The 24,605-nt window shown below is 42.3% G+C and overlaps 1 protein-coding gene across 1 annotated transcript; it reads left to right on the top strand.

Moving 5' to 3' along the window:
- Positions 1-7,487: 7,487 nt before the first annotated feature.
- LOC141985483 (protein mono-ADP-ribosyltransferase PARP12-like) lies at positions 7,488-23,883 on the top strand. Its single transcript, XM_074949661.1, has 8 exons — positions 7,488-7,632; positions 10,908-10,968; positions 12,299-12,419; positions 13,415-13,511; positions 14,833-14,911; positions 15,892-16,022; positions 21,230-21,381; positions 23,577-23,883. The coding sequence occupies exons 2-8, from the start codon at positions 10,909-10,911 to the stop codon at positions 23,855-23,857; spliced, it is 921 nt and encodes a 306-aa protein (XP_074805762.1). The 5' UTR covers positions 7,488-7,632; position 10,908; the 3' UTR covers positions 23,858-23,883.
- Positions 23,884-24,605: the final 722 nt, after the last annotated feature.

Raw genomic sequence — 24,605 nt, forward strand, 5'->3', positions numbered from 1 at the left:
CTGTGGGGAAACCTGTGAGGAAGAGCTCTGTGTAAGCTTGAAAGCTTTTCTCTCACCAACAGAATTTGGTCCAATAAAAGTTATTACCTCGCCAGCTTTGTGTCTCTAAGATGCTGCAAAGGTTTGTCACTGCCTGCTCTGTAACCTTGGGTTCCTCACAATGCTTTGCTGTTGTAGCTTCCAACCTGGGCTGCTCACAACCAGCCTTCAGGCATGCAGGTCACACCCTATGCGTCTGGTTCAGCACCTCTGACTCCAGCAGCCTGTCTTACAGCCCCACGCTGGCTTCCACCAGCCTTGGTTACAACCAGAATGGTGACTGCAGCACACTCCCCATGCTGAATTTCCCCCAAATCCCGTGCTCTGTAATGTCCAGCCATCTCTTTGACAGTTCAGAGAAATAATAAGGTTAATTTGTTCTCAGATATGGCCCCTACCTGCTAATAGTGCAGGGGCACAATTTAAAGGTTCAGCTGCCCCTGGAACAGCTCGAGTCACGTCCCCCCCCACACAGGCAGGGCCCCCTTCCCCTCAGTCTCCCCTCTCAAAAAGCAGCGGCCCCTCCCTGCGGCTCTCAGCTGTTCCTCCTGCTTCTCCCTGCGGGGCGCAGCTTGCCAGTTCCCGTAGCTGCCATGCAGGAAGGTGTTCCAGCTGCACCAGGTGACTGAGCAGGCTGGCAAACCCTGGCAGAAATCTGGGGGTGAGGGGGTGCCTGTGACCGACCCCCATGCACCCCTCATGCCTTGACTTGGTTTCTTCTTGAAAAGCCCCAAACGCTCCAGCTTATTAACTGAATGGAGGGAAAGGGGGAGGGTAATAGATGCTTTCATTTTAACACTGCACTGAGTTGGTTTATAGTTAAAATAAAACCAAATTAATTAACAATAGGCCATAAGTGAAGTGAGGCCAAGTAAAGGGAATAATGTTGGAAAAAGTTACGAGGAAATAAATGTGAAAACGTGCATCTAAAACTTAATCTAGCAAGGTAAAGGCGTTGTTCGAGATGGTTTCTCTCACGTGCTTCCACAAAAGCACAAGAAACTGGTCTCCCTTGTCTTCCTTGGTGAAAGATCTCTGCCTAAGCAGATTTCTCACCCATATTCAGGTCGCAGAGACTCCAATCCCCTCTCCCGCCCCGGTTGAAGAATCCATCTTTCTCCACTTGCAAAAGCTCTGTTCTCTTGTCTGTCTAGTGATGGATACCAAAGATGGTGTCTCTTCTTAGCTATGGCTTCTGTAGTTTAATGACTTTGTTTCAAGAAGCAGCAAGACCTCATGCTGTTCTTCCCTTCTTGTGGGCTTCCTGTCCCCTTGAATGTAAATAGGGCTTCCATGGTTTTGATTCAACCATGCTTAATTTACATAAGAGAAAAGTATAGCTGCCTTCTCTCTTGTCTGGGAGGGAACCTGTTTTTCCCTGTTTGGCCATAGACTGTACAGCCTAATATTAATGAGTAGCCATAATTCCTTATGTAGTGTTAATGCATACAATTCATAATTATATTAATTACTAGCATCATTAGGTTTCAGAAAAGACTGCACTCTATACACTTATTATACAGTAAATTTTATACGATCAGTGGCTTCAATTGCTTATCACTTGAGAATCAACCCCTGGTCTTTATAGACCTGTAAACCTTTGCAGTGTAGTCTTTGAAAAGTAAAACCCAGACCAAGCTTCTCTCTCCTGCTGGGTGTGAATGCCATGCTGTCGTCGTCTCTATTTGTCAGCATGAGATTTGCCCTTACCCTTTGCTAGCTTGATGGGTTTATGTGCTTTGTAAATACATTCTCTACCTTTCAAAGTACTTTGCAGGTAACTCCCAGTTGGGGAAAACACATTCCATTGTCTAGGGCAGACCTGGCACACCTGGTTTCAACACACTTTAGTTATAATTCCAGCATATGTCCATAACTCTTAATACCCATTGTGTACACACATCTTTGAAGAATATTAATGCTCAGTGAGCTATTAGTTTTTGAATAATACCTCACAACTAGGATGACCAGTTGTCCTGATTTTATAGGGACAGTGCTGATATTTGGGGCTTTTTTTATATGGGCTCCTATTACCTCCCACCCTGTCCCGATTTTTCACACTTGCTCTCCGGTCACCCTATTCACAAGGCTTAGTTTGTACAAAGATTATAGCAATAGTGCATAGGGTGTGAAGACAGTGTCACAATTACCCTGCTACCACAGCAGATGGTTTTGTAAGTTAGGACTGTGGCACTCTGATGGGAGGTAATTGTGATGCTTTGGGCTTCAGCCAGCGCAGGGCGGGTTGCATCACCATCTGCCCTGAAGCTCTGGGTGCCTTAAATGCTATGCTGCTGTGACTCTCAGCTCTGACACCAACAGCCAGCAGACAAGCATGTGGGTCATACCATGGCTTTCACTGCCCAGTGACTTTCAGCAGAGTGACCTCCAATATCCCCCAGCCCCGAATTTCCCCAACACCATCAGCCCTGTAGTGTCCAGCCCTGTGTCCTGGAACACTCACAGAAGTTTGCTGCCCCTTTAAAGAGACAGTAAACAGCAGCTCATTAATTAAACTGTGGATGAACAAACACTCTTATTTCAATCACAGCACTGTGTTAGTTTATATTAAAAATAAAGGATGTTTATTAATCAAAAAGGCATGGATTTAAGTGATATCAAGTAAAGGGATTAAAGATAGAAAGGGTTACACACAAATAAAAGCAAAAATATGCTCCTAAGATTAAAACCTGATTTAACAAACTGGAATCTGTCATTCTGAAAAGTTGTGTTTCTCAATGACTCTCTTTTCCAGCAATGGCTGAGCAGCCTTTCTGGCCAGGATCCTGTATGGAGTCCAAAGTACTTAGTTTCTTTGTCTCTTCAGGTAAAAGGATCCCAAAATGGCTTTTTTCTCTCTCCTTATTTCTTCCCAAATTTCACTGACTGTGCTTGAAGAGGCAAGAAGGCTTGGGAGGGGTGGGGGGGGAGAGGGGGCAGTCTCCACACCCTGTGGAGATTGTGGTAATCTTTTCCCACTTGCTGTCCTGATGGCCTTGTTCATCTTGCATGTAAATTTGCCTTCTTTGTCTCTGCCTGATGACCAGCAGGTCAGACAAGCAAATATACATTCCTTTGTCTAGGGCAGACTGGGCTTATACATTTCTTGCCAAACACATTTTAACTACATACTTCTAGCCCGTAACTCCTTGGACACACACTACATACATCATGCAATGATTGTTTGGACCAGGGTGTTACCTGTTTGTATCTGATACCCTACATAACACCTTTTTAGATACAGATTATGACAACGGTATGTGAGGTGTAGTAGGTCAGGCATGACAAGAGTTGTTGGCACAGAACCACCATTGGGCTTCTGTATCACCATACTGTCTTTAGGGAAACTTGCTGGTGTTCATGGTTGTACCTGTTTCATGGATACACAGAGGGCTTCAGGCTTAGTACTGACAATTTTGCATCTCACTTGCAGGCCATGATATTTGGGGGAAAAAAAGAAAGTTAAGTGATTGTGATTGCAGTCTGAACACTCTGAGCCAAATGGGGAGTGTTCGCTAAAGCCGAAGTTGACCCCAACTTTACTCTGGATAAGAACCACAATGAGAATTCTCAGGTTTCCCATGATTTATGGTATCCCTGGATTAGAATGCTCTCTTTCCTACCCTGCGATTCCCTTGGTGGGTATAGGAAGGGAATCTGCTCTGATGGGAGGGGTGCTGAGCAGACGGGAAGGGAAGTAAAAGGATTCATAGCTGCTGGCCCAACAACTTTACAACCACCGGCTGCATCATCTTCAGCCCCTCTCTTCCCTTCGTGGAGGTATAATATTGGAGAGATCCAGACGATTGTGGAGAGGGCAGTGTTGGAAGGAATGGGGGATGTAGTGGGGAAAGATGGATGGTGTGGGCTTAAACCTCAAGGTAAAGGAATAAAAAATATACAAGGCACTAGATAAAGAGCTATAATAAAGGTAGGCTACATTCTGGAGGTCTTTACTTAGTCAAACCCCTAGTGAGCCACACTGAGCCCAGCGAAAGGGGAACAAAAGTGAACTCAAAAGACAACACATTCCCCCAGGAGGGAAAAGCTGTAAGAGAGAACCGAAGGATGGAGTTAGACTGAAACAAGCAGAAACAAAGATTTTAAATGAGAGAAAACACAGTGAGGGAACTATTCATCCTAGGAAGAAAAAGAGACAAAACCAAGCCAACAGAACAAGTTCTAAAAAAATATTTTATGAATCCAGTTGTAGTAAGATGGGGGCCTGAAACATAAGTCCTTGTATCAGAGGCCTGGTATGAAACTTAAGACCTGAACTAAAATAATGGTCAAGACTTTACTAACATAAAGCAAAGTTAAGCTGTGCACAAGAGGCAGGCCCTGCTCACAGAATCTGGCAAGAAGAGGGCTGAAGCTGCAAAAACACACATACCTAAAAGGTACTGCATACAAGTGATGTAAATACATGCCAGGACGGTACCAGAACACTCCAGCATGAGCACATTCCACAGAGATAACAGGGAAAAGGCTGACCCATCCTAAAGACGGGCAGGAGGGTAATATGATAGAGTTGTTTTGTTCAAACCAACATGTACAAGGTGAGAGGTGGCACCCTAACACGTAGAGGGGTTGTACCTCAATACATTGGGAGTGATGTGTAACCTGTTTGTATCTGTGTATAAAAGTGTCCCCCTGAGGAGTTGTCTTTGCCTGGCCCAGGGGGCTGTGGAGAGTCCCGCCACTGACTGAGACGGTCCATTGTCAGGGGGCACATATTCGTAGTATGTCCTGTAGAGTCTACGGGAAACTATTACTGAGCTTCATCTGACAATAAACCTGGCTGGGTGCCTTCGTACCTTATCGGAGTCTGTGGTCATTGGTGGTTCTCTCGGGGTCTGCTGTGTCGGTGATCTGCTCAGAGCCAGGGCAGCACGCAGAGGGAACACACACATGCAGCCGACTGCTATCAACGTTGAACAGAGCAGAGCACCACACCGTTGACATCTGATGACATTGGTGACCCTGACCGCTGATCTGGTGAGTAAGCAAGCTGTCCGCTGTAGGAATCGCGATCTAACATGACAGAAAAGCACGAGCTAGGGAACTCCCTTATCCCCGCCCTTCAAATCCCCACAGAGTTTGATAACTTGTGGACCCGCTGGGTTGCTAGCAAAAGAGGTCCATATGAATTTAAAAAATATAGCGGGGAAGAAACATGGAATGAAATTTGTAAGGCTAGGGCAGAAACTGTAGCCTTGAAATGTAAAATATTGCAAACTATAACCATGGCTGTTAAATAGATTCATAGAATAGAATATCAGAGTTAGAAGGGACCTCAGGAGGTCATCTAGTCCAACCCCCTGCTCAAAGCAGGGCCAATCCCCAATTTTGCCCCAGAACCCCCTAAATGGCCCCCTCAAGGATTGAACTCACAACCTTGGATTTAGCAGGCCAATGCTCAAACCACTGAGCTATCCCTCCCCCCCTTAACTTAACTAATGGTTAAGACAACATGCCACAAAATTGGCGGGGCATGTAACAGAAACAAAGAAAGTGTTAAAAGAATCAGAAGACGCCACAAACCCTGGACTGCTCTCACTCTCCTTGCGGGGCGGCAAGCAGTCCACAGACAGCAAGCACAGGAACAGAATAAAACATTGAAAACAGCTGTAAGAAACCTACAAAAAAGAGATGTGCCGTCCCCTGTCATAAATATTTGTGGTCAACAGCAGGCTTCAGGTAGCTACCCTGCGCCTGAAGAACGGAGACAGAAATGGAAAAAGGTGACCCAAGTAAAATTAAAAGATGAAATGGGATCCACTGCATTGCAACCACCACCTTATAATAAAAGCCAGGTTCCAGTTAAAGTTAAACTGAGACCTAGACTGGTGCCTGTCAGAACAGGAGAAGTAAGTGCACAGAAGGAAAGAGCAGCAAACAGTTTTTTCACTGAATTGGTAAATCAGATGAAGGAAAAAAATGGAACAGTTCACAGAGCACATTAGGAGACAGGAGCTGTGACTCGATCACAGGGGAGTGAATAAAAAAGAATTTCAAAGTAAAAAACTGAAATGAAGCTGGTTAAAACTGAGAATTGATGGAATTGCCCAAAAACAGTTAACTGCAGCAAAAAAGGGCACTCCCGCCATCCGTTTGGCATGCACACAGAAGCAACATACACTGGGGGAACAAATTCAGGTTTTACAAGAGCATGTAACTACCCCCACTCTCCTCTCAGAGCCAGGATAAAACCCCAGGGTGGGGGTTTCCAACTGCTTTAACCGACTGAACCACACTCCTTGCTCAGAGCTAAACATGTAACCTTCTTTCTCAAATATTTTTACATACCAGTTAAGTTTTCCTTTATATCCTTTCTCAGTTTGCTAAACTTGCTGCTGCTGCCTGTACTTTAAGATTCCTTCTTGGCTCAGGTCTCACTACCTTCCTAGGTTGCTCTCCCCTCCCCTCCCCTCCTCTCCTCACTTCTGCTTTCTCTCTCTCTCTCTGTTTTAAAAGTTAAAAGTGATAGTTTGTACAGAAACCTCCAAAAGCAATTGAAAACAGAACAAAACAACAAACAAACACAGAGAAAATAAGGTAAAAACTTTACATTAAGTAAATCCAGTAAATTAATTATTTTAACCCTTCAGGAATGCAACAGCTGGAATTACTCCTGACTTCCCTGAAGATATGGTTGCCATGCAATGGGAATTCAGACTCTGCTTCTAATCCTAACTACTAACTAATATTTGAAACATGGGCTATCCTTATTTCCATATAGCAGAGTTTTAAAATAAAGTTAATATAAAATAATGGAAAATGCCTTAAGTTACTAAATTAATACAACAAATTTTGCAAATAATATTAATTTTATCAATTTTTATTAAAAGTTTTAAATAACAAGTGTGATGGGGCAAGGCCAGATGGCTATAGAAAAGTAGTGGGAGATAGATATATTAGCTCCAGGCTAAACAAATCCCTGGTACCAGGATAAGTGAAATGGCAGCTGCTCCAGGTCAATTAAGACACCTGGGGCCAATTAAGAACTTTCCAGAAGGCAGGGAGAATGCTAGGTTGATTGGGACACCTGAAGCCAATCAGGGGCTGGCTGAAACTAATTAAAAGCCTCCCAGTTAGGTGGGTGTGGATGTCAGAAGCTGTGGGAGGAAGTTGTGCTGTTGGAGAGACTGAGCAGTACACACCATATCAGGCACAAGGAAGGAGGCCCTGAGGTAAGGGTGAAGTGGAGCTTGAGGAAGTGGGGGCTGCTGTGGGGAAGTAGCTCAGGAAATGTGTGTGTCATGTTTCTAAAAGGTCAGCTACCATAGCTGAAACTATTAGGGTCCCTGGGCTGGAGCCTGGAATAGAGGGTGGGCCCGGGCTCCCCCCTTTGTCCTCCCCCCCGCCCCCGATTAATCACTGAGACTGGGAGACAACAGAGACTGTGCAAAGGAGGATAGCTTCTCCTCACCTCCCTCGCTGGCTTATGATGAAAATGGCTCAGTAGACTGTGACCCTTGTCTCTAGAGAGAGAAGGGTTACGTGGAGGGTCACAGTGAGCCTCTGAGGCTAGCGAAATCCGCCAGGAAACGTGGGACCCACGGAGACAAGGACAGAGCTCTGTCACACAAGGTAATAACTTGCTTATTTAAATGTTTAACCCTTCTGTTTATTTTGTATTTTTGTTTGTCTTATTTTGTATAGTTATAAATAGAATTCTGGCACCATTTGTTTTTAATTGCAAGTTAGTCCTGTATGTCATGTATGTTGTCTTGTGGTGTGTGTGTGTCACATGACTACTTTTTATTGTTTTTATTTTGTTGCAACAAAAGTCAATTTTATGCCCTTTTAAAGAAAATACAGACGTGGTACCACACTATATTTTAATATTATGGTTGGGGTATAACCTTTGTGATGATATTGATACCATTAATATTAGTTGACTGGAGTGTCATTGTAGTGTCACCAATGATACAATGGATACAGAACATAAACTGTATTAGAGTTCTCTGTCTGGACCTGGCCTTTCCTGTCCCTAAAATGAGCTCTTTAGGCAGGGTCCAAGCCTCTTTTTATAGTTCAAGCACATTGTAGGGGATACAGGAAACCAATAATAGAGGTAAAAATACTGACTTATGCATGGAGACTGGAATCAGAATACCTGCCAAAGCCATCCATCCCATCTGCACTTCCTTCTAACCCCAGAGCGTTACTGTGTGTGACAAGAACGAGGAGTACTTGTGGCACCTTAGAGACTAACAAATTTATATGAGACTGCAAGGAAATGTGATTGGCTTCAGTTTTCTAAGGAGTCCTACTTTAAATATAAAGGATAGCCTAGCACCTCAGGAAGGGAAATACTTGAGAAAAGGCAGCAGCACGCAGAGGTGTAGTTAGATTGTGTGTAACAGAATGGCAGTGTTTTTCTGAAACATCTTTCCCAGGCTGCAGGTCTTATTCTGCTGAGAAGGGGTTAAGTGGGCTCTTCTGACTCAGAGGCAGGTGACTAACTACCCTACCTGTGTATAAAGGTGGTGGGAGGGGCTCCCTGCCTATAGAGGATTGTGGCTGGATAGTGCTTAGGTAAGAACCCTATGAGCGCCCAAGTCTGGAGAAAATGGCTTCTTCTGGGCTTTGTTAGTAAAGCCAATCCAGGGAGGGGGGGAGTGAGTGTTTGTGTTTAGACAGCATGTGGATTTTGTTTTAAATGTATTTGGGAAGAATGCCTGCTTGCAGTCGGTAACATAATGATCTGTCTGCTAAGAAACTGTATTTTCCTTAGTTGCTTGCTTCTCACTCCTCTATCTGAAATCTACTGTAAGATTGCTTTTTATGTGCACAATATATGATAGCATAAAAAACTACTATAATGAAGGGAGAAATTGGCTTTCTGATTTAAGACGACCCCTCTATTTGGTTGCTTGTAGGCTCTACTACAAGATGAGGGATGTCTATCCATTGAACTGTCCCCAAAATTAGAGAGTTTTTTATGAGATTAAAAAAACCATTTTAAAACTCAATTTTGGCATGATCTTATAGTAAATTAAAGATCTGAGAAACTTTAGTGACAGGCACAACTTTGGAAAGTGAAAATGAAAGGCTTGCACAAGTGCCACCCTGGAAGGCTTTGAAAAAGAAACCGGTGCCAACATAAGCCTAACAAATCCCCTGCAATGGGATTTGAATGAGGACAAACAAGGTTCATCTTTATAGGAATGGGCCTTGCACATATTACTATAGATTAAGGAGGAATAACAGTGCAGGGGAAAGAATCTGAATAAAGGATTTTGTCAAGGCAATCAAAAGACGAGAACTCGGATCATTCCACAGGCCATTTAGTTCCTGGAATTACTCATACTGGACCTTTGTGCTCTAATCTTTGTACTCGGATAAACTTAGATGGGGGGGCTTTTTTTACATATGTTTTTTAAATAGAGTGATTGGGTTTCTTCTTGTTAATCAGGTACTCAGGTCTTGAAAGTTGGTCTTTTCAGATCTAGAAGCAGGTTTGGTGGAATTTTCAAATCCTGCTAAGAGATTTGGAAGCCCAACTCCTCCTGGAATTGGGTATGCAGACTTATTAAGCAGCTTTGAAAAATCTCAGCCACAGCCTCTTACTTGCATTGTAAGCAGATAGGCACTTCTCGAATGTGTGTGCAACTAGTTATAAAGAAAAGTTGTACAAGGGATAGCAAAGCAGTAAAGTACAGAGAGGATATTAACTTGTTTGAAGTCCAAAATTGAGATTGTCAAGTTTAAAAAAACAAAAAAAACCCACCCCAAATTCTCCAAATAGTAGGATTATGAATATTGGCCAATGGATAGCCATGTTGCTCATCACTGGCCTCCTGCTACTAGTCTCAAGATATGGGCCCAAACAAAAAACCCTGGAGCCAAACAGGTCTGAAGTTTATGGAAGTCTGATTCAAATCCAAACTGCAGAGCTGGTCTTCATGGAATGGTTTAAGCCTAATCCTGCCTCCCTGCACCATCCCTGGCCCCGCCAAACTGGCTTTCTCCCAAAATACATTTTGGACCTATAAATGCATAGACAACACTTCCTTTGTTCTGTGGAATTCTGTACTCTTAACTGTCTTAGTGGGCCCTGTGTGTGTGTGTGTGAGAGAGAGAGAACACGAAACACTGGACCTGTATCCTCAAGCCACTGGGATGTACTTTGACTTAAGCCAATTTTTACTTCGGAGGACTCCTGAGGATAATTATAATCATTATATTGCCTGGATATACTGTAGGCCAGGATACTCATGCAGTGCACACCCAGAAAAGCTTCTCCATCACTGTCCAAACAGAGCCTTTTTAAACACTGCACAGATTGTGCTACTGCTGTTGAAAGAGCTGCCAAGCATACAATGAGCCTTGCTCTTACCCGGCTCTGTGCTGAAGAGCAGTCTACCACTTGAGGCTTCATGCCAGAAAACTCACTTTCCCTGATGCTCTTCCAGCAGCTGCTGACACCCTTCTATGTTGCTTGCCTGCTATTGATTCACTGAGAGGAGGAGAGGAGAAGGCCACGGAGCCTTACAGTCAAAATTTCTATCCTGGCATGGGAGAAGAGACGTCACTCAGCATTTGCTGCAGGCAGGAGTTCTGAGCTGGCCTGCCTCCTGCTGGCCGGACACCCTTCCTCTGTCTTTGCACATCATGCTGCATCTGCACTGGCCTCCCCCCAAAAATCGGAAACTAGCCACATTCCCTCAGAGATGGCCAGTGTTCTAATGCTTAAAGATGGTAAGATACCCTCTGAACAATTCTGTTAAGGCTTGTGTTAAGTTGGGATTTCTCTCTCAATATTAGAGTTCAGGAAGTTACCTGAAGCCAATCTGCTCTTTTACTCCACTTTGACATCTGTCTGCACCATCTGTCATGCATCTGCAATCTATTTTCAGAATGGAATACAGCTGGTACTGGTTGGATGGATCTGGGCAGTGGATTGAATATGGGAAACAGGTGAGCTTGTGTTCGACTAACGTCTAACACTCTGCGCCAGTCAGCTCTGAGTCATTCTAGATGTTGCACGGATGTTCTCTCAGTGCTCTCAATGTGCACAGGTGTATTACTGTATTCTCAGGTGTGCCTCTGTGTTTGTTGTTCCTCAACATTTCATTAATACTCCATGGAAGCTTGAGGGATAGCTCTAAAAGTTGGTGTATTTTTCTAGGGTTGGTCATGTAATTTTGGTCAAAAACTGTTTGTTTGGTTTTTTTTCAGCTAAAGAAATTGCGCATGAAAGGTATTGGCTTTCCAAGGAAAATGTTGATATTTCACAGAAAACCGAAAGCACGAAAACCAAAATACGGCACTTCGATTCAAAATGGCACCTTGGGAGTTATCGTTTGAGTGTTCCCATTCTCATTGTGGGCTGGGCTTTCTGGATGCACTACATCTCCTATGATATGCTCCTTCCTCCCCACCAAAAGAGGAGAGAACGGGGCATCACCGGTGATGTAGTCTGGCCAGACAGCCTAATCCATAGAAGAAAATGGGAGTATAAGGCACCCAAGCTACAACTCCCAAGAGGCCCAGCAACACCCCTTTGAATCCAAAATATTTTGGGTTTTGATATTTTGCTGAAAAGTTGAAATCTTCTGCAGAAAATTAAGGAAAACAAACCAACCATTTTGGTGAAAATTTTCCAGAGGGGAGAAACTTATATTTTGATCTGCTCTAGAATTTTCTGTTACACAGCCCCATATCCAGTTTCTGCATTCAGAAAAGATTCTGCCTTCTCATATCCTTTCACTTTTGCTTTGCACTGTAGCTCTATGGAAATCCTAAGGTCTGTAGCCCGACTTCCCTTTTTTCTATAGAATACTTTCAATCTCCTCTGAACATGATGGATCTATAGTTGAGCTATAGCCACTAATCTGTCACAGTGGGCTTATAGCTGGTCCTCTTGGAACTCTGCACGGGACCAAAGAAAGGGAGAGTTTTATGCTGTTTCTCAGGAATAGTGTTGGCATTTGTAAGCACCGTTTCAAGCAAAATCTGCAACAGATCTTCAGCTGATGCCTATTTGGCTCCTCTTGAGTAAATCCTTTCGATCTCTTGTGCACTAACTCAACCTTAAACCAGACTAATAGTAATTGGAAGGAGCGTATTTAGCTCTGCTCAATGGTAGGAGGAAACATGTCAAACTGACCTAATTTAAAATGATCATTGACTTAATGAAAACGAATAGATTATAAGCTAACCTCTGCTCTGTTGCATGCATACAATGCCATTGGAGCCAAAGGTCCATTTGTAATGGGTGTAATTTTCCCGTGCTCTCATTCTATAGCATTCAAATCATTGTGCTGCCACAGTAACTTCTGCGGATCTGGAGGCGGCATTTCTAGCGGACCGAAAAGGCACTGTATTGTTTCAAGCTGGTTCTCAGCAGTATGAGATAAACTTTCAAGGTAAGGTACCTGCTTGTTTAAAGTTTTAACACATTACAACATGATTGACTTAAACAGAGCTTCCTTCATACAAAGTCTCTCCAGATGCTGTCTGCTGACAAGTAGACTAGTGAGTGAACTTTCTATGAACTCTGGGACAGCCACTCTCATGCAAGCACAAAGGGAAAAGTAAAAGAGGAGAACTGAACCTTAAAAAGTGATGAAGATGCGAAGACGAGTGGATATTATCGCAGACTAATTATGGTGAGGGAAGGCATAAAGGATGCACCCAGGGTAAGAGTCAGTTGTTGGGACTAAGGTGAAAATGGAAAGAACATGAACAGCAAATCCAGAGAGATCTTTGTGTTTGTGACATAGATAAAATATTGTGAAATAAATTAAAAGTTCAACTGGCTTTCCAATGTCTCAAAAGTATTTGGTATCTGACACATGAACAAAAAAGGGTGTGTGGCTCCCAAAAACGCACGTGCACATAGAACACCTCAAGTGCCATAGTCTGCGTTTCACTACAAAGGTGATAGTGGTGTTATAATGCTTATCTGTCAGATCAGTACAGGAAAAAAAACCCCAGCAAACAAGCGGGAAGCTTTTGTTTAAACCCTAAGGAACAATCCCGTACTGTCAGGAAGAATGCACTAGCTAGATGACCTAATGCGTCTTCCTCTTTTACTCCGTATAATTCCATAAGCAGAAACCTAGATGGTGAGAGGAACTGCAGGAAAACTGATGATGGTGATCTAGCACTACATCTAGTCAGATTTCCCCCGTAAAGTCCTAATTACAGTGAAATAGAAGAACTGGAAATGGGTCAGAATAACAAAAAGGGCTTCAAGTAGGAGTAGAACAGGTGAAAGAGTGACCCCAACCTGTGAAGCACTGAAGGCCGGGGCGGAGCAATACATAGCTATACTAGATCTTTGTTTAAATAAACAGAGTTCCCAGATGGTGAAGCTTCTTTAACTCCTGCCACATAAACATTTTTTTTTTCTTTCAAGATATGGTCCAGATAAACTTGTACTACCAAACTCGGAGAAAAGTCTGTAGGTGGCCAAAGTTTGTGTTCTTCGGAGGCAGAGCCAAGAGTGAGAGAAGGTACTGGCGAGTGTGCTCACTGCTTACTTTTTCATTTTATTGCCAAACCGTGCCCTGCATGGAGTGTCAGTTCATAGGGAAGCCTCTGGCATATGATAGTTCACTTGAGATATGTTTTGCTGATTGGGTTAATGCTAGGCTGTGTTATGGATGTGATGGTGAGTGTAGGTTCCACAGCACCTCCAGGATGTAGGCTTTGATGGCACTCTGTGGTGACTGATGGCTTGCAGGTAGCTGGAGGAGTTGTGTACTCTCTGCTACTATTGGTAACACTATCTCTCTGTTGCTGGAGCAAGCATCTATTTGTTCTTTAATGTATGTGACCAAAGGAATGAAATTATTTCCTTCATACAAAAGATTGGAGCTGGGGAATGCCACTCTGGAGAGCTAGGATGGAGCTGGAGAATGCTGTCCCTGGAGGCCCAGGTATGCTGTGATGTGCAGCCAGGTTCCCTTAAAGTGAACCATAGATGCGGATTTAAGGAACTTCAGTTAATCTGAGGAAATTCCAGCATGAGGGTCAATAAAGTTAGGGATAGGGAATTTAAAGCATTATTGGTTCAACAAAATTTTGGACTCCAGCTGGGAGAACAAGAGAAGTGCCTCTTTTCTCTTTACACAAAACAGCTAGCTTCTGGAACTCATTGCCACAGGATATCATTGCCGCCAAGAGTTCAGCAGGATTTAAAGAGAGAATTTATATGGATAAGAATAACCACAGTCATATTAACTAACATCAAATAATTGTATTTAGGAAGGACTATTTAACACCAAGAAGCAGGAGAGTTTCACAACTATCTGATGGAGGTTAGAATAATTTCCTTATGGACTCGTTATACTATAACTGTCCACTTCAGTTTCTTGTACCTCCTTCTGAAGGTACAGCATAGTGGGCTAGACAGACCACTAATCTGATCTGGCATGCTACTTTGTGTGTGCATGGCCCAGGCGAAGAGAAAGGGGTAACATCCTAATTTCCCAGGGGTTCAAACCGCTATTGGAACTTGCTCTGGAAGCATTATGTGAAGTGACCTTAAGATTAAGTTTCAACAGCTTGCCTACCCATTCTACCTCCTCTTAAGTGTGCTGCCTGACTCTTACGGTACCTTTTATTCTCTCTGGCAACAAGTTACCTCTTGCTCCTATTATAGTCTGTCACTGTAATATGCATGAATTGGCAACTAGCGTTACCAAGATAAAACAGTTAATGTGGCTTGTGTCTCCAAGACAGCGTTTAGAGCTGACTGAAGCTCCAGGGCAGGATAATCAGTGGGGAATTACCATAGGCTCACTGCTGTTCATTTCTTTTGTTTGAAAACAGCCAGTTGGAAACTACTAATCCACTTCATCTGTTTCCTCCACACTGGGACCAATCGGCACTGCCTGACATAGGGTACAAGGTACTCTTTGACTTGTTCACTCTACTCAGGAAGAGATCTTTCCTATACTGGTTCTTGTGGAAGGTAGACTACTTAAAATGCAACCCTCAAACTCAAGAGATGAGGTTCATGTGGTGTTTCCAGTGACATGTGCAAGCTGGAAATATACAGTTGGCATGTTTAACATAGACATGTCCACTGGGAAGCTAATTAAGACCACCAGCTCATTCCACAGGAGTGCATGACTGAACAGCCATCAGATCATAATGACTTTTAGGTCACTGCTGACTTGATCTGGACTCCAACTAATCACTTAGAGCATGATGCTCCATTGCTCAGTGCAGATTTTTTTTAATCCCCAGCAGTATTTTTCTTTAAAAATGAACACTCTACAGAATTTCATAGTGAGGGGGAATTCTGAAGATTATCAAGTCACGTAAAAAAAATATTCTGGAGACACTTACATTGCTTTCCTCATTAAAATGTCTGCCACTATGGTTGCAAAGCTATTTTTAAATAATTTGCTATAGTAAAGTCAGTATTACTTTTTAAGTGTGAAAAGACCTCTAATAAGTAAGAGTGGGGTCTGGGAAAGTTTGGACTATAGTACTGCTTGCTTTCTTTTTGGAAATTTGACCAATTTAAAACACTCTCAAACATACTCAAAAATGACTAGAACTAAATGAAAAACTTGAAGAAAATTCATTTTGAGTTGACTCAAACATTTTGATTCAAAACTCGAGAAAAAAATTTGGTCTCAATTTGATGAAATTAAAAAAAAAATCTTTGGTTCAAATCAAACTTTTCTTCTTTTCCAGTTGGGGGGGGGGGGGCAAACGGAAAAAAATCAACTATTCACTCAGCTTGAATTGTGAGCGTACTTGCAGGGTAGTTCCATCTCTAATGCAGTGTGGTTGGGTGCTTCCTTTTGTGAAAGAACTGGGGAGTGCTAATTGAAAACACTTTAATGTCTTGATTTCTGTTGTGCTTATTGTTTTTAGTTGGTGGAGCTGAGTGACACTACCAGTGAATACAGGGAAGTCAAGGACCTATTTGAGAAGACAATGAAAAATTATAGAATCTGCAGATTGCAGAGGATTCAGAACCCATCACTTTGGCAAGTTTTCCAGTGGTTTGTATCCATTTTATTTCATTAAAAAACCTCAGTGTTCTAGACTGAGCTCAATAAGTTTATGAAGAGGATGGTGTAATGGGACTGCCAACGATGGCATCGGTGACTGCCAGTAGCAAAAATCCCCAACTGCTAGAGACAGAACACTAGATGGGGAGGGCTCTGAGTTACTATAGAGAATTCTTTCCTAGGTATCTGTCTGGTGGGTCTTGCCCACATGCTCAGGTCTAACTGATCACCATATTTGGGGTCGTGAAGGAAGTTTCCCCCAAGTCAGATTGGCAGAGACCCTGGGTGGTTTTCACCTTTCTCTGCAGCATGGGGCATGGATCACTTGCAGGTTTAAACTAGCGTAAATGGTGAATTGTCTGTACCGTGAAGTCTTTAAACCAGGATTTGAGGACTTCAGTAACTCAGCCAGAGGTTAGGGGTCTATTTCAGGAGTGGGTGAGATTTTGTGGCCTGCCATGTGCAGGAGGTCAGACTAGATCACGGTGGGCCCTTCTGATCTTGAAGTCTATGACTCTAACTGGGTGCAGCAGAGCAATCCTGATAATTCTAGAGTTTGTTCTCTTTCTCACTATGTGCTGATGATTCTCACTACCTCTAATCAAGAAGAAACTATTCCCCCTAAATACCATAAAAAACAACAACAAAATCACTCTGCACTTAGTTCCATATGTGGATCTCCCAATTACACTGATGGGGTTGCATGGGTATATTTGTGGGCAGAATTTGGCCCTTAAACATCAGAACCCTAAGACGGGGGAAGTACTTGTGCTAAATCCAAACACTTTTACTCAAAGAGATGTTTCATTGGCGTACCCTGGCTGAATCAAAGAACAGCAGCAATGAAGAGGAGAAGGCAGCACAGCAATTGGACCACGAAGACAAGATTGATCTGGCAAAATCTACCAGCTGCAAATCCTAGTGGTAGCAGAGTTGGATAATGTGAAAATCTTTATGGAAAACACAAATCTGAAATTGCAGAGCTTTCATGGAAGATTCGAAACAGCAGAAGTTTGCATTAGTGCTTCAGAGGCTCTTGATCTGTTTATTAACCTGCACACGAACATTAAAGCAGATGTGACAGTTATATTAGGAAAAAATAAAGATCTGAGAACAGAAGCTGGTAACCTGCAGCTTTTGGGGAAGGGTGCTTGATAATGTAGAAAGCACAACTGCAAAAGCATGTGTGCAGCAGTGTTCCTAGATGGGAGCAAGGCCACACTTTGCCCTTTAGTCTATTGTCCCTATCCCTGTAAGAAGTGAGTGTGTTTGTGTGATGGAGTGGCTGTAGCTTGCATAAGCTTTCGTGGGTAAAAAAACCCCATTTCTTCAGATGCATCTGAAGAAGTGGGATTTTTACCCACAAAAGCTTATGCCCAAATAAATCTGTTAGTCTTTAAGGTGCCACCGGACTCCTCATTGTTTTTAAGAACTGACTGGTTCCCTTAACTATTCACTGCCAGATGTTCTAACTTTCAAGTCTTGGAAAGAGACGGAACTTCTGTAAAATGTTGTATTTTGATGCAGTCCAACTAACCTCCAAAAACACATAATTGGCTTTAACAAAGCTTCTTTCTCATTAATATAATTATTGGGCATGTGCCTGAGGTATGAAGTCCCAATCTGGATTCAGAACCAAATCTTAAACATTCCCTAAATTTAGGGTGTTTGGGGCTCAACTAATCATAGACAAATAATTAAGCTGCTGAATTCAGATCTGAATCTAGATCAGAAACCAAACACCGCCCACCAAACTTTTTTTGGGGGGCAGGGAATTGGGGGGCTGAGGATGTTTATGGGGTGCAGATGCAGTGTTCCAGTTCAGGCTTCAACCTGGCATGAGCAAGAGTTTAAGGTGGAGGGTGGCAAGGAGAGGTGTGGGGAAAGAACTGTTGCAGGTTTTTTAACAGACATACCTGGATTTCTGCTGGCTAATTTTAAGTGTTCAGCAAATAAAAGCTGTCTGAAAAGACAGCAAATCCTTTTTTATGCTAAAACACTCATTCTAGGAACAGTAAAACTGATACAGAAGCAGGCTCTATATTCCTCCCTATGGCTTATTGAACCTGAGAACTTAGTTAAGATGGCATTGTACCCGTTCATCAGTACTTGTTAGGGTTCCAGAAGTGACCACCTCAGGCAGAAAAAGTTAGAGGCAAGCAGGAAAGTTAGGATTTCAAATAGCTGGATGGAGAATGAGAAGAGCTACAAAAACAGAGGGTATTGTGTTTCTAGCTCGCAAATCAAACATGAAGAAAAACCGGCAACCCTTGATGTGCCATATGAAAAGTTTGAGGATAACTAAAGTGAGGCAGTTATGCTTTCCTCACTCATTTGATTGCCACTCAAATAAGATGTAGGGTAGGTCTAAGCTACTGCTTAAGTCGATCCCTGAGCAACGTATGTTAGGTGTGGACCCCCCCTCCTTCACCGGGCAACACCAGTTTTGCACTGTCCACACCGGCACTATGTCAGCGGGAGACGCTCTCCTGCCAATATAGCTCGCGCTTCTCACCGAGGTGGAGGAATCATGCAGACAGGCGTGCGCTCTCCCATCGGCATTGCGCTTCTCCACCAGACGCTCTACAGCAGCACAGCTGCATCGGTGCAGCTACGCCAGTGTAGCGCTGTAGTGTGGACTTGCCCGTAGAGTGGGGTATTAGAACGTCTTTGGGGCTGGAACTGTCTTCCTGTCTGTGTATGTACATTGACTAGTGAATGTGGGGAGTTACCATAATGTAACTAACAAAAAGGAAGGATCTCTAGCAGTGTGAAGCTATGCGTGTGTGATACGACTGTTCCTTTAATATGCACCACACCAAGCTCAAGAGACTTTTTAGCCAGGAGGGACCACTGTGATCCTCTAGGTTGACATTCTGTAGAACTCAGGCGACAGAACTTCCCCAAAATAATTCCCATTTGAACTAGAGCATATCTTTTTAAAAAGAAAAAAATCCACTCTTGATCTAAAAATGGCCAGGTATGGAAAATCCACCCCAACACTTGCTAAAGTGTTCCAAAGGCTAATCACCCTCACTGGTAAATTTACACCTCGTTTCCAGTCTGAATTTGTCTAGCTTTGACTTCTAGGCGTTGGATCCTATAATACCTTTTTCCACTATCTTGAAGAGCCGATTATCCAATTTTTGTCCCCCATGTAGGTACTCATAGACTGTAGCAAAGTCAAGTCACCCATTAAGCTTCTCTTGTTAAACTAAGTAGACTGAGCTCCTTGCACATATCACTATAAGGGCACGTTTTCTAATCTTTTAATCATTCTTGTGGCTCTTCTCTGAACCCCCTCCAGTTAATCCACACCCTTCTTGAATTCTGGACACCAGAACTGGATACAGTACTCCAGCAGCGGTCACTCCAATGCCAGAGAGAGGTAACATAATTTCTCTACTCCTACTGGAGATTCCCTGGTTTATTCAGCCAAAGATTGCATTAGCTTATTTGGCCACATCATTGAACTTCAAACTCCTGTTCAGCTGATTATCCACCATGATGCCCAAATCTTTTTCATAGTCACTGCTTCCCAGGATAGAGTCCCCATTCTGTAAGTGTGTCCTACATTCTTTGTTCCTAGATGTATTAATTTACATTTACCTGAATTAAAATGCATATCATTTGCTTGCGCCCAGCTCACCAAGCTATCCAGATTGCTCTGTATCAATGACTCGTCCTCTTCATCGTTTAGCACTACCCCAATCTTTATTTGCAAACTTTATCAGAAATGATATGTTTTCTTCCAGCTCACTGATAAAAATGTTAAATAGCAAAGGGCTGTGATCAGTTTCCCTGAGAGATCCCACTAGAAACGCACCTACTTGATAATTCCCTGTTTACAATTACATTTTGAGACCTCCCAGTTAGTCAGTTTTTAATCCATGTAGTATCTGCCATGTTAGTTTTGTATCAGTCTAGTTTTTTAATCAAAATGTTGTGCAATACCAAGCCAATGCCTTACAAAAATTTATTACAACAATGCTTTACTTTTATCAACAAATTTGTAATCTCATTCAAAAAATCAGTTTAGTTTGACAGGATTTATTTTCCATAAACCTGTGTTGGTTTGCATTAGTTATATTATTCTCCTCTAATTCTTTATTAATTGAATCCTGTATCCCTGAAGCTGAACTGAATGGATACCAGGAGGATTGGCATTAGCAGCAGAGCTGAGAAAGGTTGATCTATGGGTTACATGCTTTATGCCATAGCTGAACAGAAGTTGTATTCAGCTGAGTGGGTTCCCTGTTACTGTTCCTCTAATGTGTGTGAGAGATGAAGACTTGGGTTCAGAAAGAGAGTTCTGATCTGAATTTGCTATTCTGGTTTCAAATGCCACTATAACCAGTTCAGTCAGGGTACTGGTGGTGGCATTCCTTCCCTCATCCATTAGGAAACTTAAAAAGCTAGAAATCTGATATTAAGAAGCTGCTCTGACTCCTTTTGTTCCATGGGTTGTTTCATTTGTCAGGAAGTCCTGCTGGCCTTTTGACTTGATTGGCTTACTCTTAGTTCAAAATAGGAGACCGATTTAGAGGACTGGAATGCCTCAGGCAGGCTTAAACAGTTACTCAAAATGTCCTGAAATTGGGGATCTTCATTGCACTGTAATGGTATGCTTGTGTGTGAATGCATGCATGTGCATACACATGCTGGTTTTAAAGTAAACTCTTTCTTCTTAGCTTATTGCTACATATCTTTAGTACAAGGAAGCTAGGGCAAAGGATGAGGAGACTTGCAACAAGAGATCTTACCAGCAATTCTGTGTCATCGTCTCTTCTCCATCCCACTACCGTCCTACATCCTCTTGAGGTTTGTTCTTCTGTGGTGACATTTCTTTCTTTGTACTCAATGTGTTATCGTACTTCTGTTCTTGCTGTAGAAGTTTCTAGACTGAAATGGAACTGGTAGCCTCCTTGCCTTATATTGTCTTGACTGGTGGCCTCCTTGCTTTCTGGTAGGTAGAGCCATAACACGTAGCATAATGGATCTATTGGATAATGTGGGAAGAGGAAAACCAGGGTAAACCCACTTACCCTTCAGTGTTTCTTTTGTTCCGCTTTCCAGGTTTAAGGTCTAACTGGAATACGGCTGAAGCAGAGAGGAAGATTGGAAACCTCGTTTTGCCCTGACATAAATGTTTTGGGGTTTTTAGCTTTGCTCTGATCTTGACACATTTCTATCACTAGGCAAAAGGAGCAGATGAGGAAGACAAACAGAGGAAAAGATGTGGATGAGAGGCTCTTATTCCATGGAACAAGTACATCCCATTTGCATGCCATCTGCGGGCAGAACTTTGACTGGAGAATTTGTGGGACCCATGGAACATTATATGGAAAAGGTATAGAGGCAGTATGTGTACATATACCATTATATATAATATATATAATCTGTGTGTGTGTGTGTGTTTGTTCCTGGAATGTAGTGAAACAGACTCAAATTAATACTGCAGAAGTCAACTTCCTACATTCTAGGCCTGATTCTCTCTTGCCTTGCATCTTTAGTGGTCACTTACACCATTGCAGAGTGAGTGCAAAGGTTATTGAACTGGCATTTTACATCTACTTTTTACAGGTGTAAATGACTACTCAAAGTGCAGAGTAATATTGTTTCAAATTTAAAAGATCTGTTCTATCCTTCTGAACTCAGTCGTGTTATTTTGCTCAGTTTGAAAACTCCCACTGATTTTAATGGGATTGTATTTTAATATTAATGGAAGTTAATCAGGCATATCAAAGGGCATGTAGAACGTGTGCTTGCTTTCTAGCAACACTTTTTGCTTGTTTATCACTAGTTTTTGTGTTGGTATTCAGAAATATTGAAAGGATCCTTGCTTTCAGGTAGGGGTTCAGTGAATAGTTAACTGTAGAAGGGCTTGTTGGGTTCCGTATAATATTTTCAGAGCAACCTTATCTGTTGGAAGCTCCTAATTTGAATCCATAATTTCTTAACTTTTAACATTTTATTACTAGGTTTTTATTGCACATCACTTTAAAAACTCTAGCTTTGTCTTCATGGTTCATGATGTCTCAAGATTCCATTGTCGGAATATTAACCGCAGAATTCATAGCCGACTACTGTCTGCTAGCTTGTAGAAAAACTGATTGAGAACCCTCTTGCAGAAGCTCTTTTTCTTAAATCCAAAGAAATAGAAGTTTGCCAAACACTGTTGAGGCAACCATGTGCTTTAGAGCTGAGTTTCTCAACGACTCGTCTGTGGACCGGCGCCAATCCCTGAGATCTCCCTGATACAGTTAAGGACGGCAGCAAGCCATCCTTGGTATCAAAAAGGTTTAGAAACACTGCTTTAGATGCTGTTCAAAAGGCCACCTCCTTCTCCTATTGTAGTCAATAGGAGCTTGGATATTGACTGGGGCTGGTCAAAATTTTTGATTTTTTTTTTTTTCCCATGGAAAACTGGGGTTTTGACAAAATGAGAACTTTTTGCAGAAAGTGAATTCTTTTCTCTGAGGCTGTGTCTATGCAAATAGAGCCTATGTCGACTCTCCCAATGAAGCTGTGCACCCTAGTGTAGACACACCATAAGCTGACAGGAGTTTTTCTGCTGGTACTGTAACACCACCTCCCTGTGTGATGTTAGCTATGCCAACAGAAACACTCTTCTGTCAGCACAGTTGCATCGATACTGATGATTTTGTCAGCATAGCTATGTCACGAGATGATATGGGTTTTTTTTCACACCCCTGACCAACATCGTTATGCCAGTATACATTTTTTAGTATAGGCCATGCCAAAGTTTTGCTTTTTTGGTTTGTTTTAATTTGAACAGCAAAAGTTTCCCAGAGGGAAGAGAACTACTTTCTGACCAGCTAAGGTGTGGTCTTCATACAGATTTAGTACTGACATAACTGTCAGTCAGGGGTGTAACTTCATTTCCAAAATACCAGCACAACCCCTAGTGTGGACACAGTTATATTAAAATATTATTATACCTATGTACATGTGTCCATACTAGGAGTTCTACTGGTATTTGGATAAAAAGGTCACGTCCCTGATTGACACAGTTTACCAGTATCTTATACTGGTACAGTTTGTTCCTCTTCTAGTACAGAAATAAGCTATATTGGAATAAGGTGCTGTTGTACCTCTAAGTGCAACCACGCTAGGGGTTGGTGCTGGTTTAACTATACTAGTCTACACATAGAAGTTGAACTGCTTTAACTATACAGGCCCCAATGCTGACAGGCACAGGATGCAGTCCATGAAGTAAAACACATTAAAAAGCCAAAATAGTTGCACTAGTTAGTTAACTAACTTACTGACTATGGTGCAGAGCTTTGGCTGATAGAGGGTGTCTTAAAAAGCATGATTAGATATTGACCTTATTCATCATAAACATAATGTACGAGTATATGATTTAGGAGACCTCTATAGTTACCTGGAGGTACATACAGTGTTAAGGGCACTTGCTGAAATACTGTATGCTAGAGCATCAACTGTTACGGCAATAATAGATACAAGCATAAAATAAAGTCTACAGAAATCATTCTTATCTTGGCTTTTTTTTGTTCTTAGGAAGCTACTTTGCCAGAGATGCTAGTTATTCCCATCAATATTGTCAGACTGGCTCTAGTTCCAAGACCATGATCGTAGCTCACGTGCTAGTTGGAGACTTTGTTCAAGGAAGCAATAACTACCTTCGCCCTCCATCCAGACCTAACAATCCGAACAGCTTTTATGGCAGCTGTGTGGACAACCCAGTGAATCCCTCCATTTTTGTCATCTTTGAGAAGCACCAGATTTACCCAGCATATATAATAGAATATGCAGAAGGGTACAGCTGTGTGATCTTATAATGGACAGCAATACCCCTTTCCTACACTGAGACAGTCAAATGATTTTACATATTTCCTATTTTAAAATATATTTATTAGAACTACTGTCTGTGTGTGTCTGTGTGTGTGTTACAAAACAGTTTGAAATGCAATGAAACAGAAGTAGCCAGTCCCATCATAGATTATTGGCACTTTGATATATTAATTCTCCATATATTAAAAATACAGAACTCGAAGGGTTACTCCTGTACTAAAGGGACAGGAGCTAGGGTCTGGAGAAGAAGGGAGCCTGTTTCCCATAATGCATATGAATGCTGGAAGAGGTTGTAGGAGCCTCAGTTTAGTCAGGCCCCATTTTCACATCATGCATTTTGGAAAAGTATCGCTGCTCCCTGCCCCCACAAGACCAGCACCTATTAGCACCCAACTCCAGCTGGCATCTACTGGCATACGTGTAGCGCTGCATGCTACAGTGCAGTATCTCCGCTTTCAGATTAAATCCTTCATCAGCTATTTCCTGCTCTCCTTGCTTCAGTGGCTAGGCCTGGATTTACCCATAAGAAAAAACACAAAGTATAGAACTTGCAGCATCCCCTGGACAAATGTTTAAGGCACATTCTGTACGCTGGAACAAGGATCAGAATACTGGAATGGCTTTATATTACACAATAATAGCCAGAAACGCTCATTAAAAGTTGGTCAGTATCTCCTTGAACTGAGGGACTATTGCAATAGCCAATGCATCAGGGTTGGAATTGTCATACTTGGG

The sequence above is a fragment of the Natator depressus genome, chromosome 1 (assembly GCF_965152275.1).
Source record: "Natator depressus isolate rNatDep1 chromosome 1, rNatDep2.hap1, whole genome shotgun sequence".
NCBI lineage: Eukaryota > Metazoa > Chordata > Testudines > Cheloniidae > Natator > Natator depressus.

Coding starts and splice junctions, on each gene's coding strand:
- LOC141985483 (XM_074949661.1), top strand. CDS start 10,909: ATGGAATACAGCTGGTACTGGTTGGATGGATCTGGGCAGTGGATTGAA. Junction 14,912..15,891: donor TGCCTGACATAGGGTACAAG/GTACTCTTTGAC, acceptor TATTGTTTTTAG/TTGGTGGAGCTGAGTGACAC. Junction 16,023..21,229: donor CTTTGGCAAGTTTTCCAGTG/GTTTGTATCCAT, acceptor TTCTATCACTAG/GCAAAAGGAGCAGATGAGGA.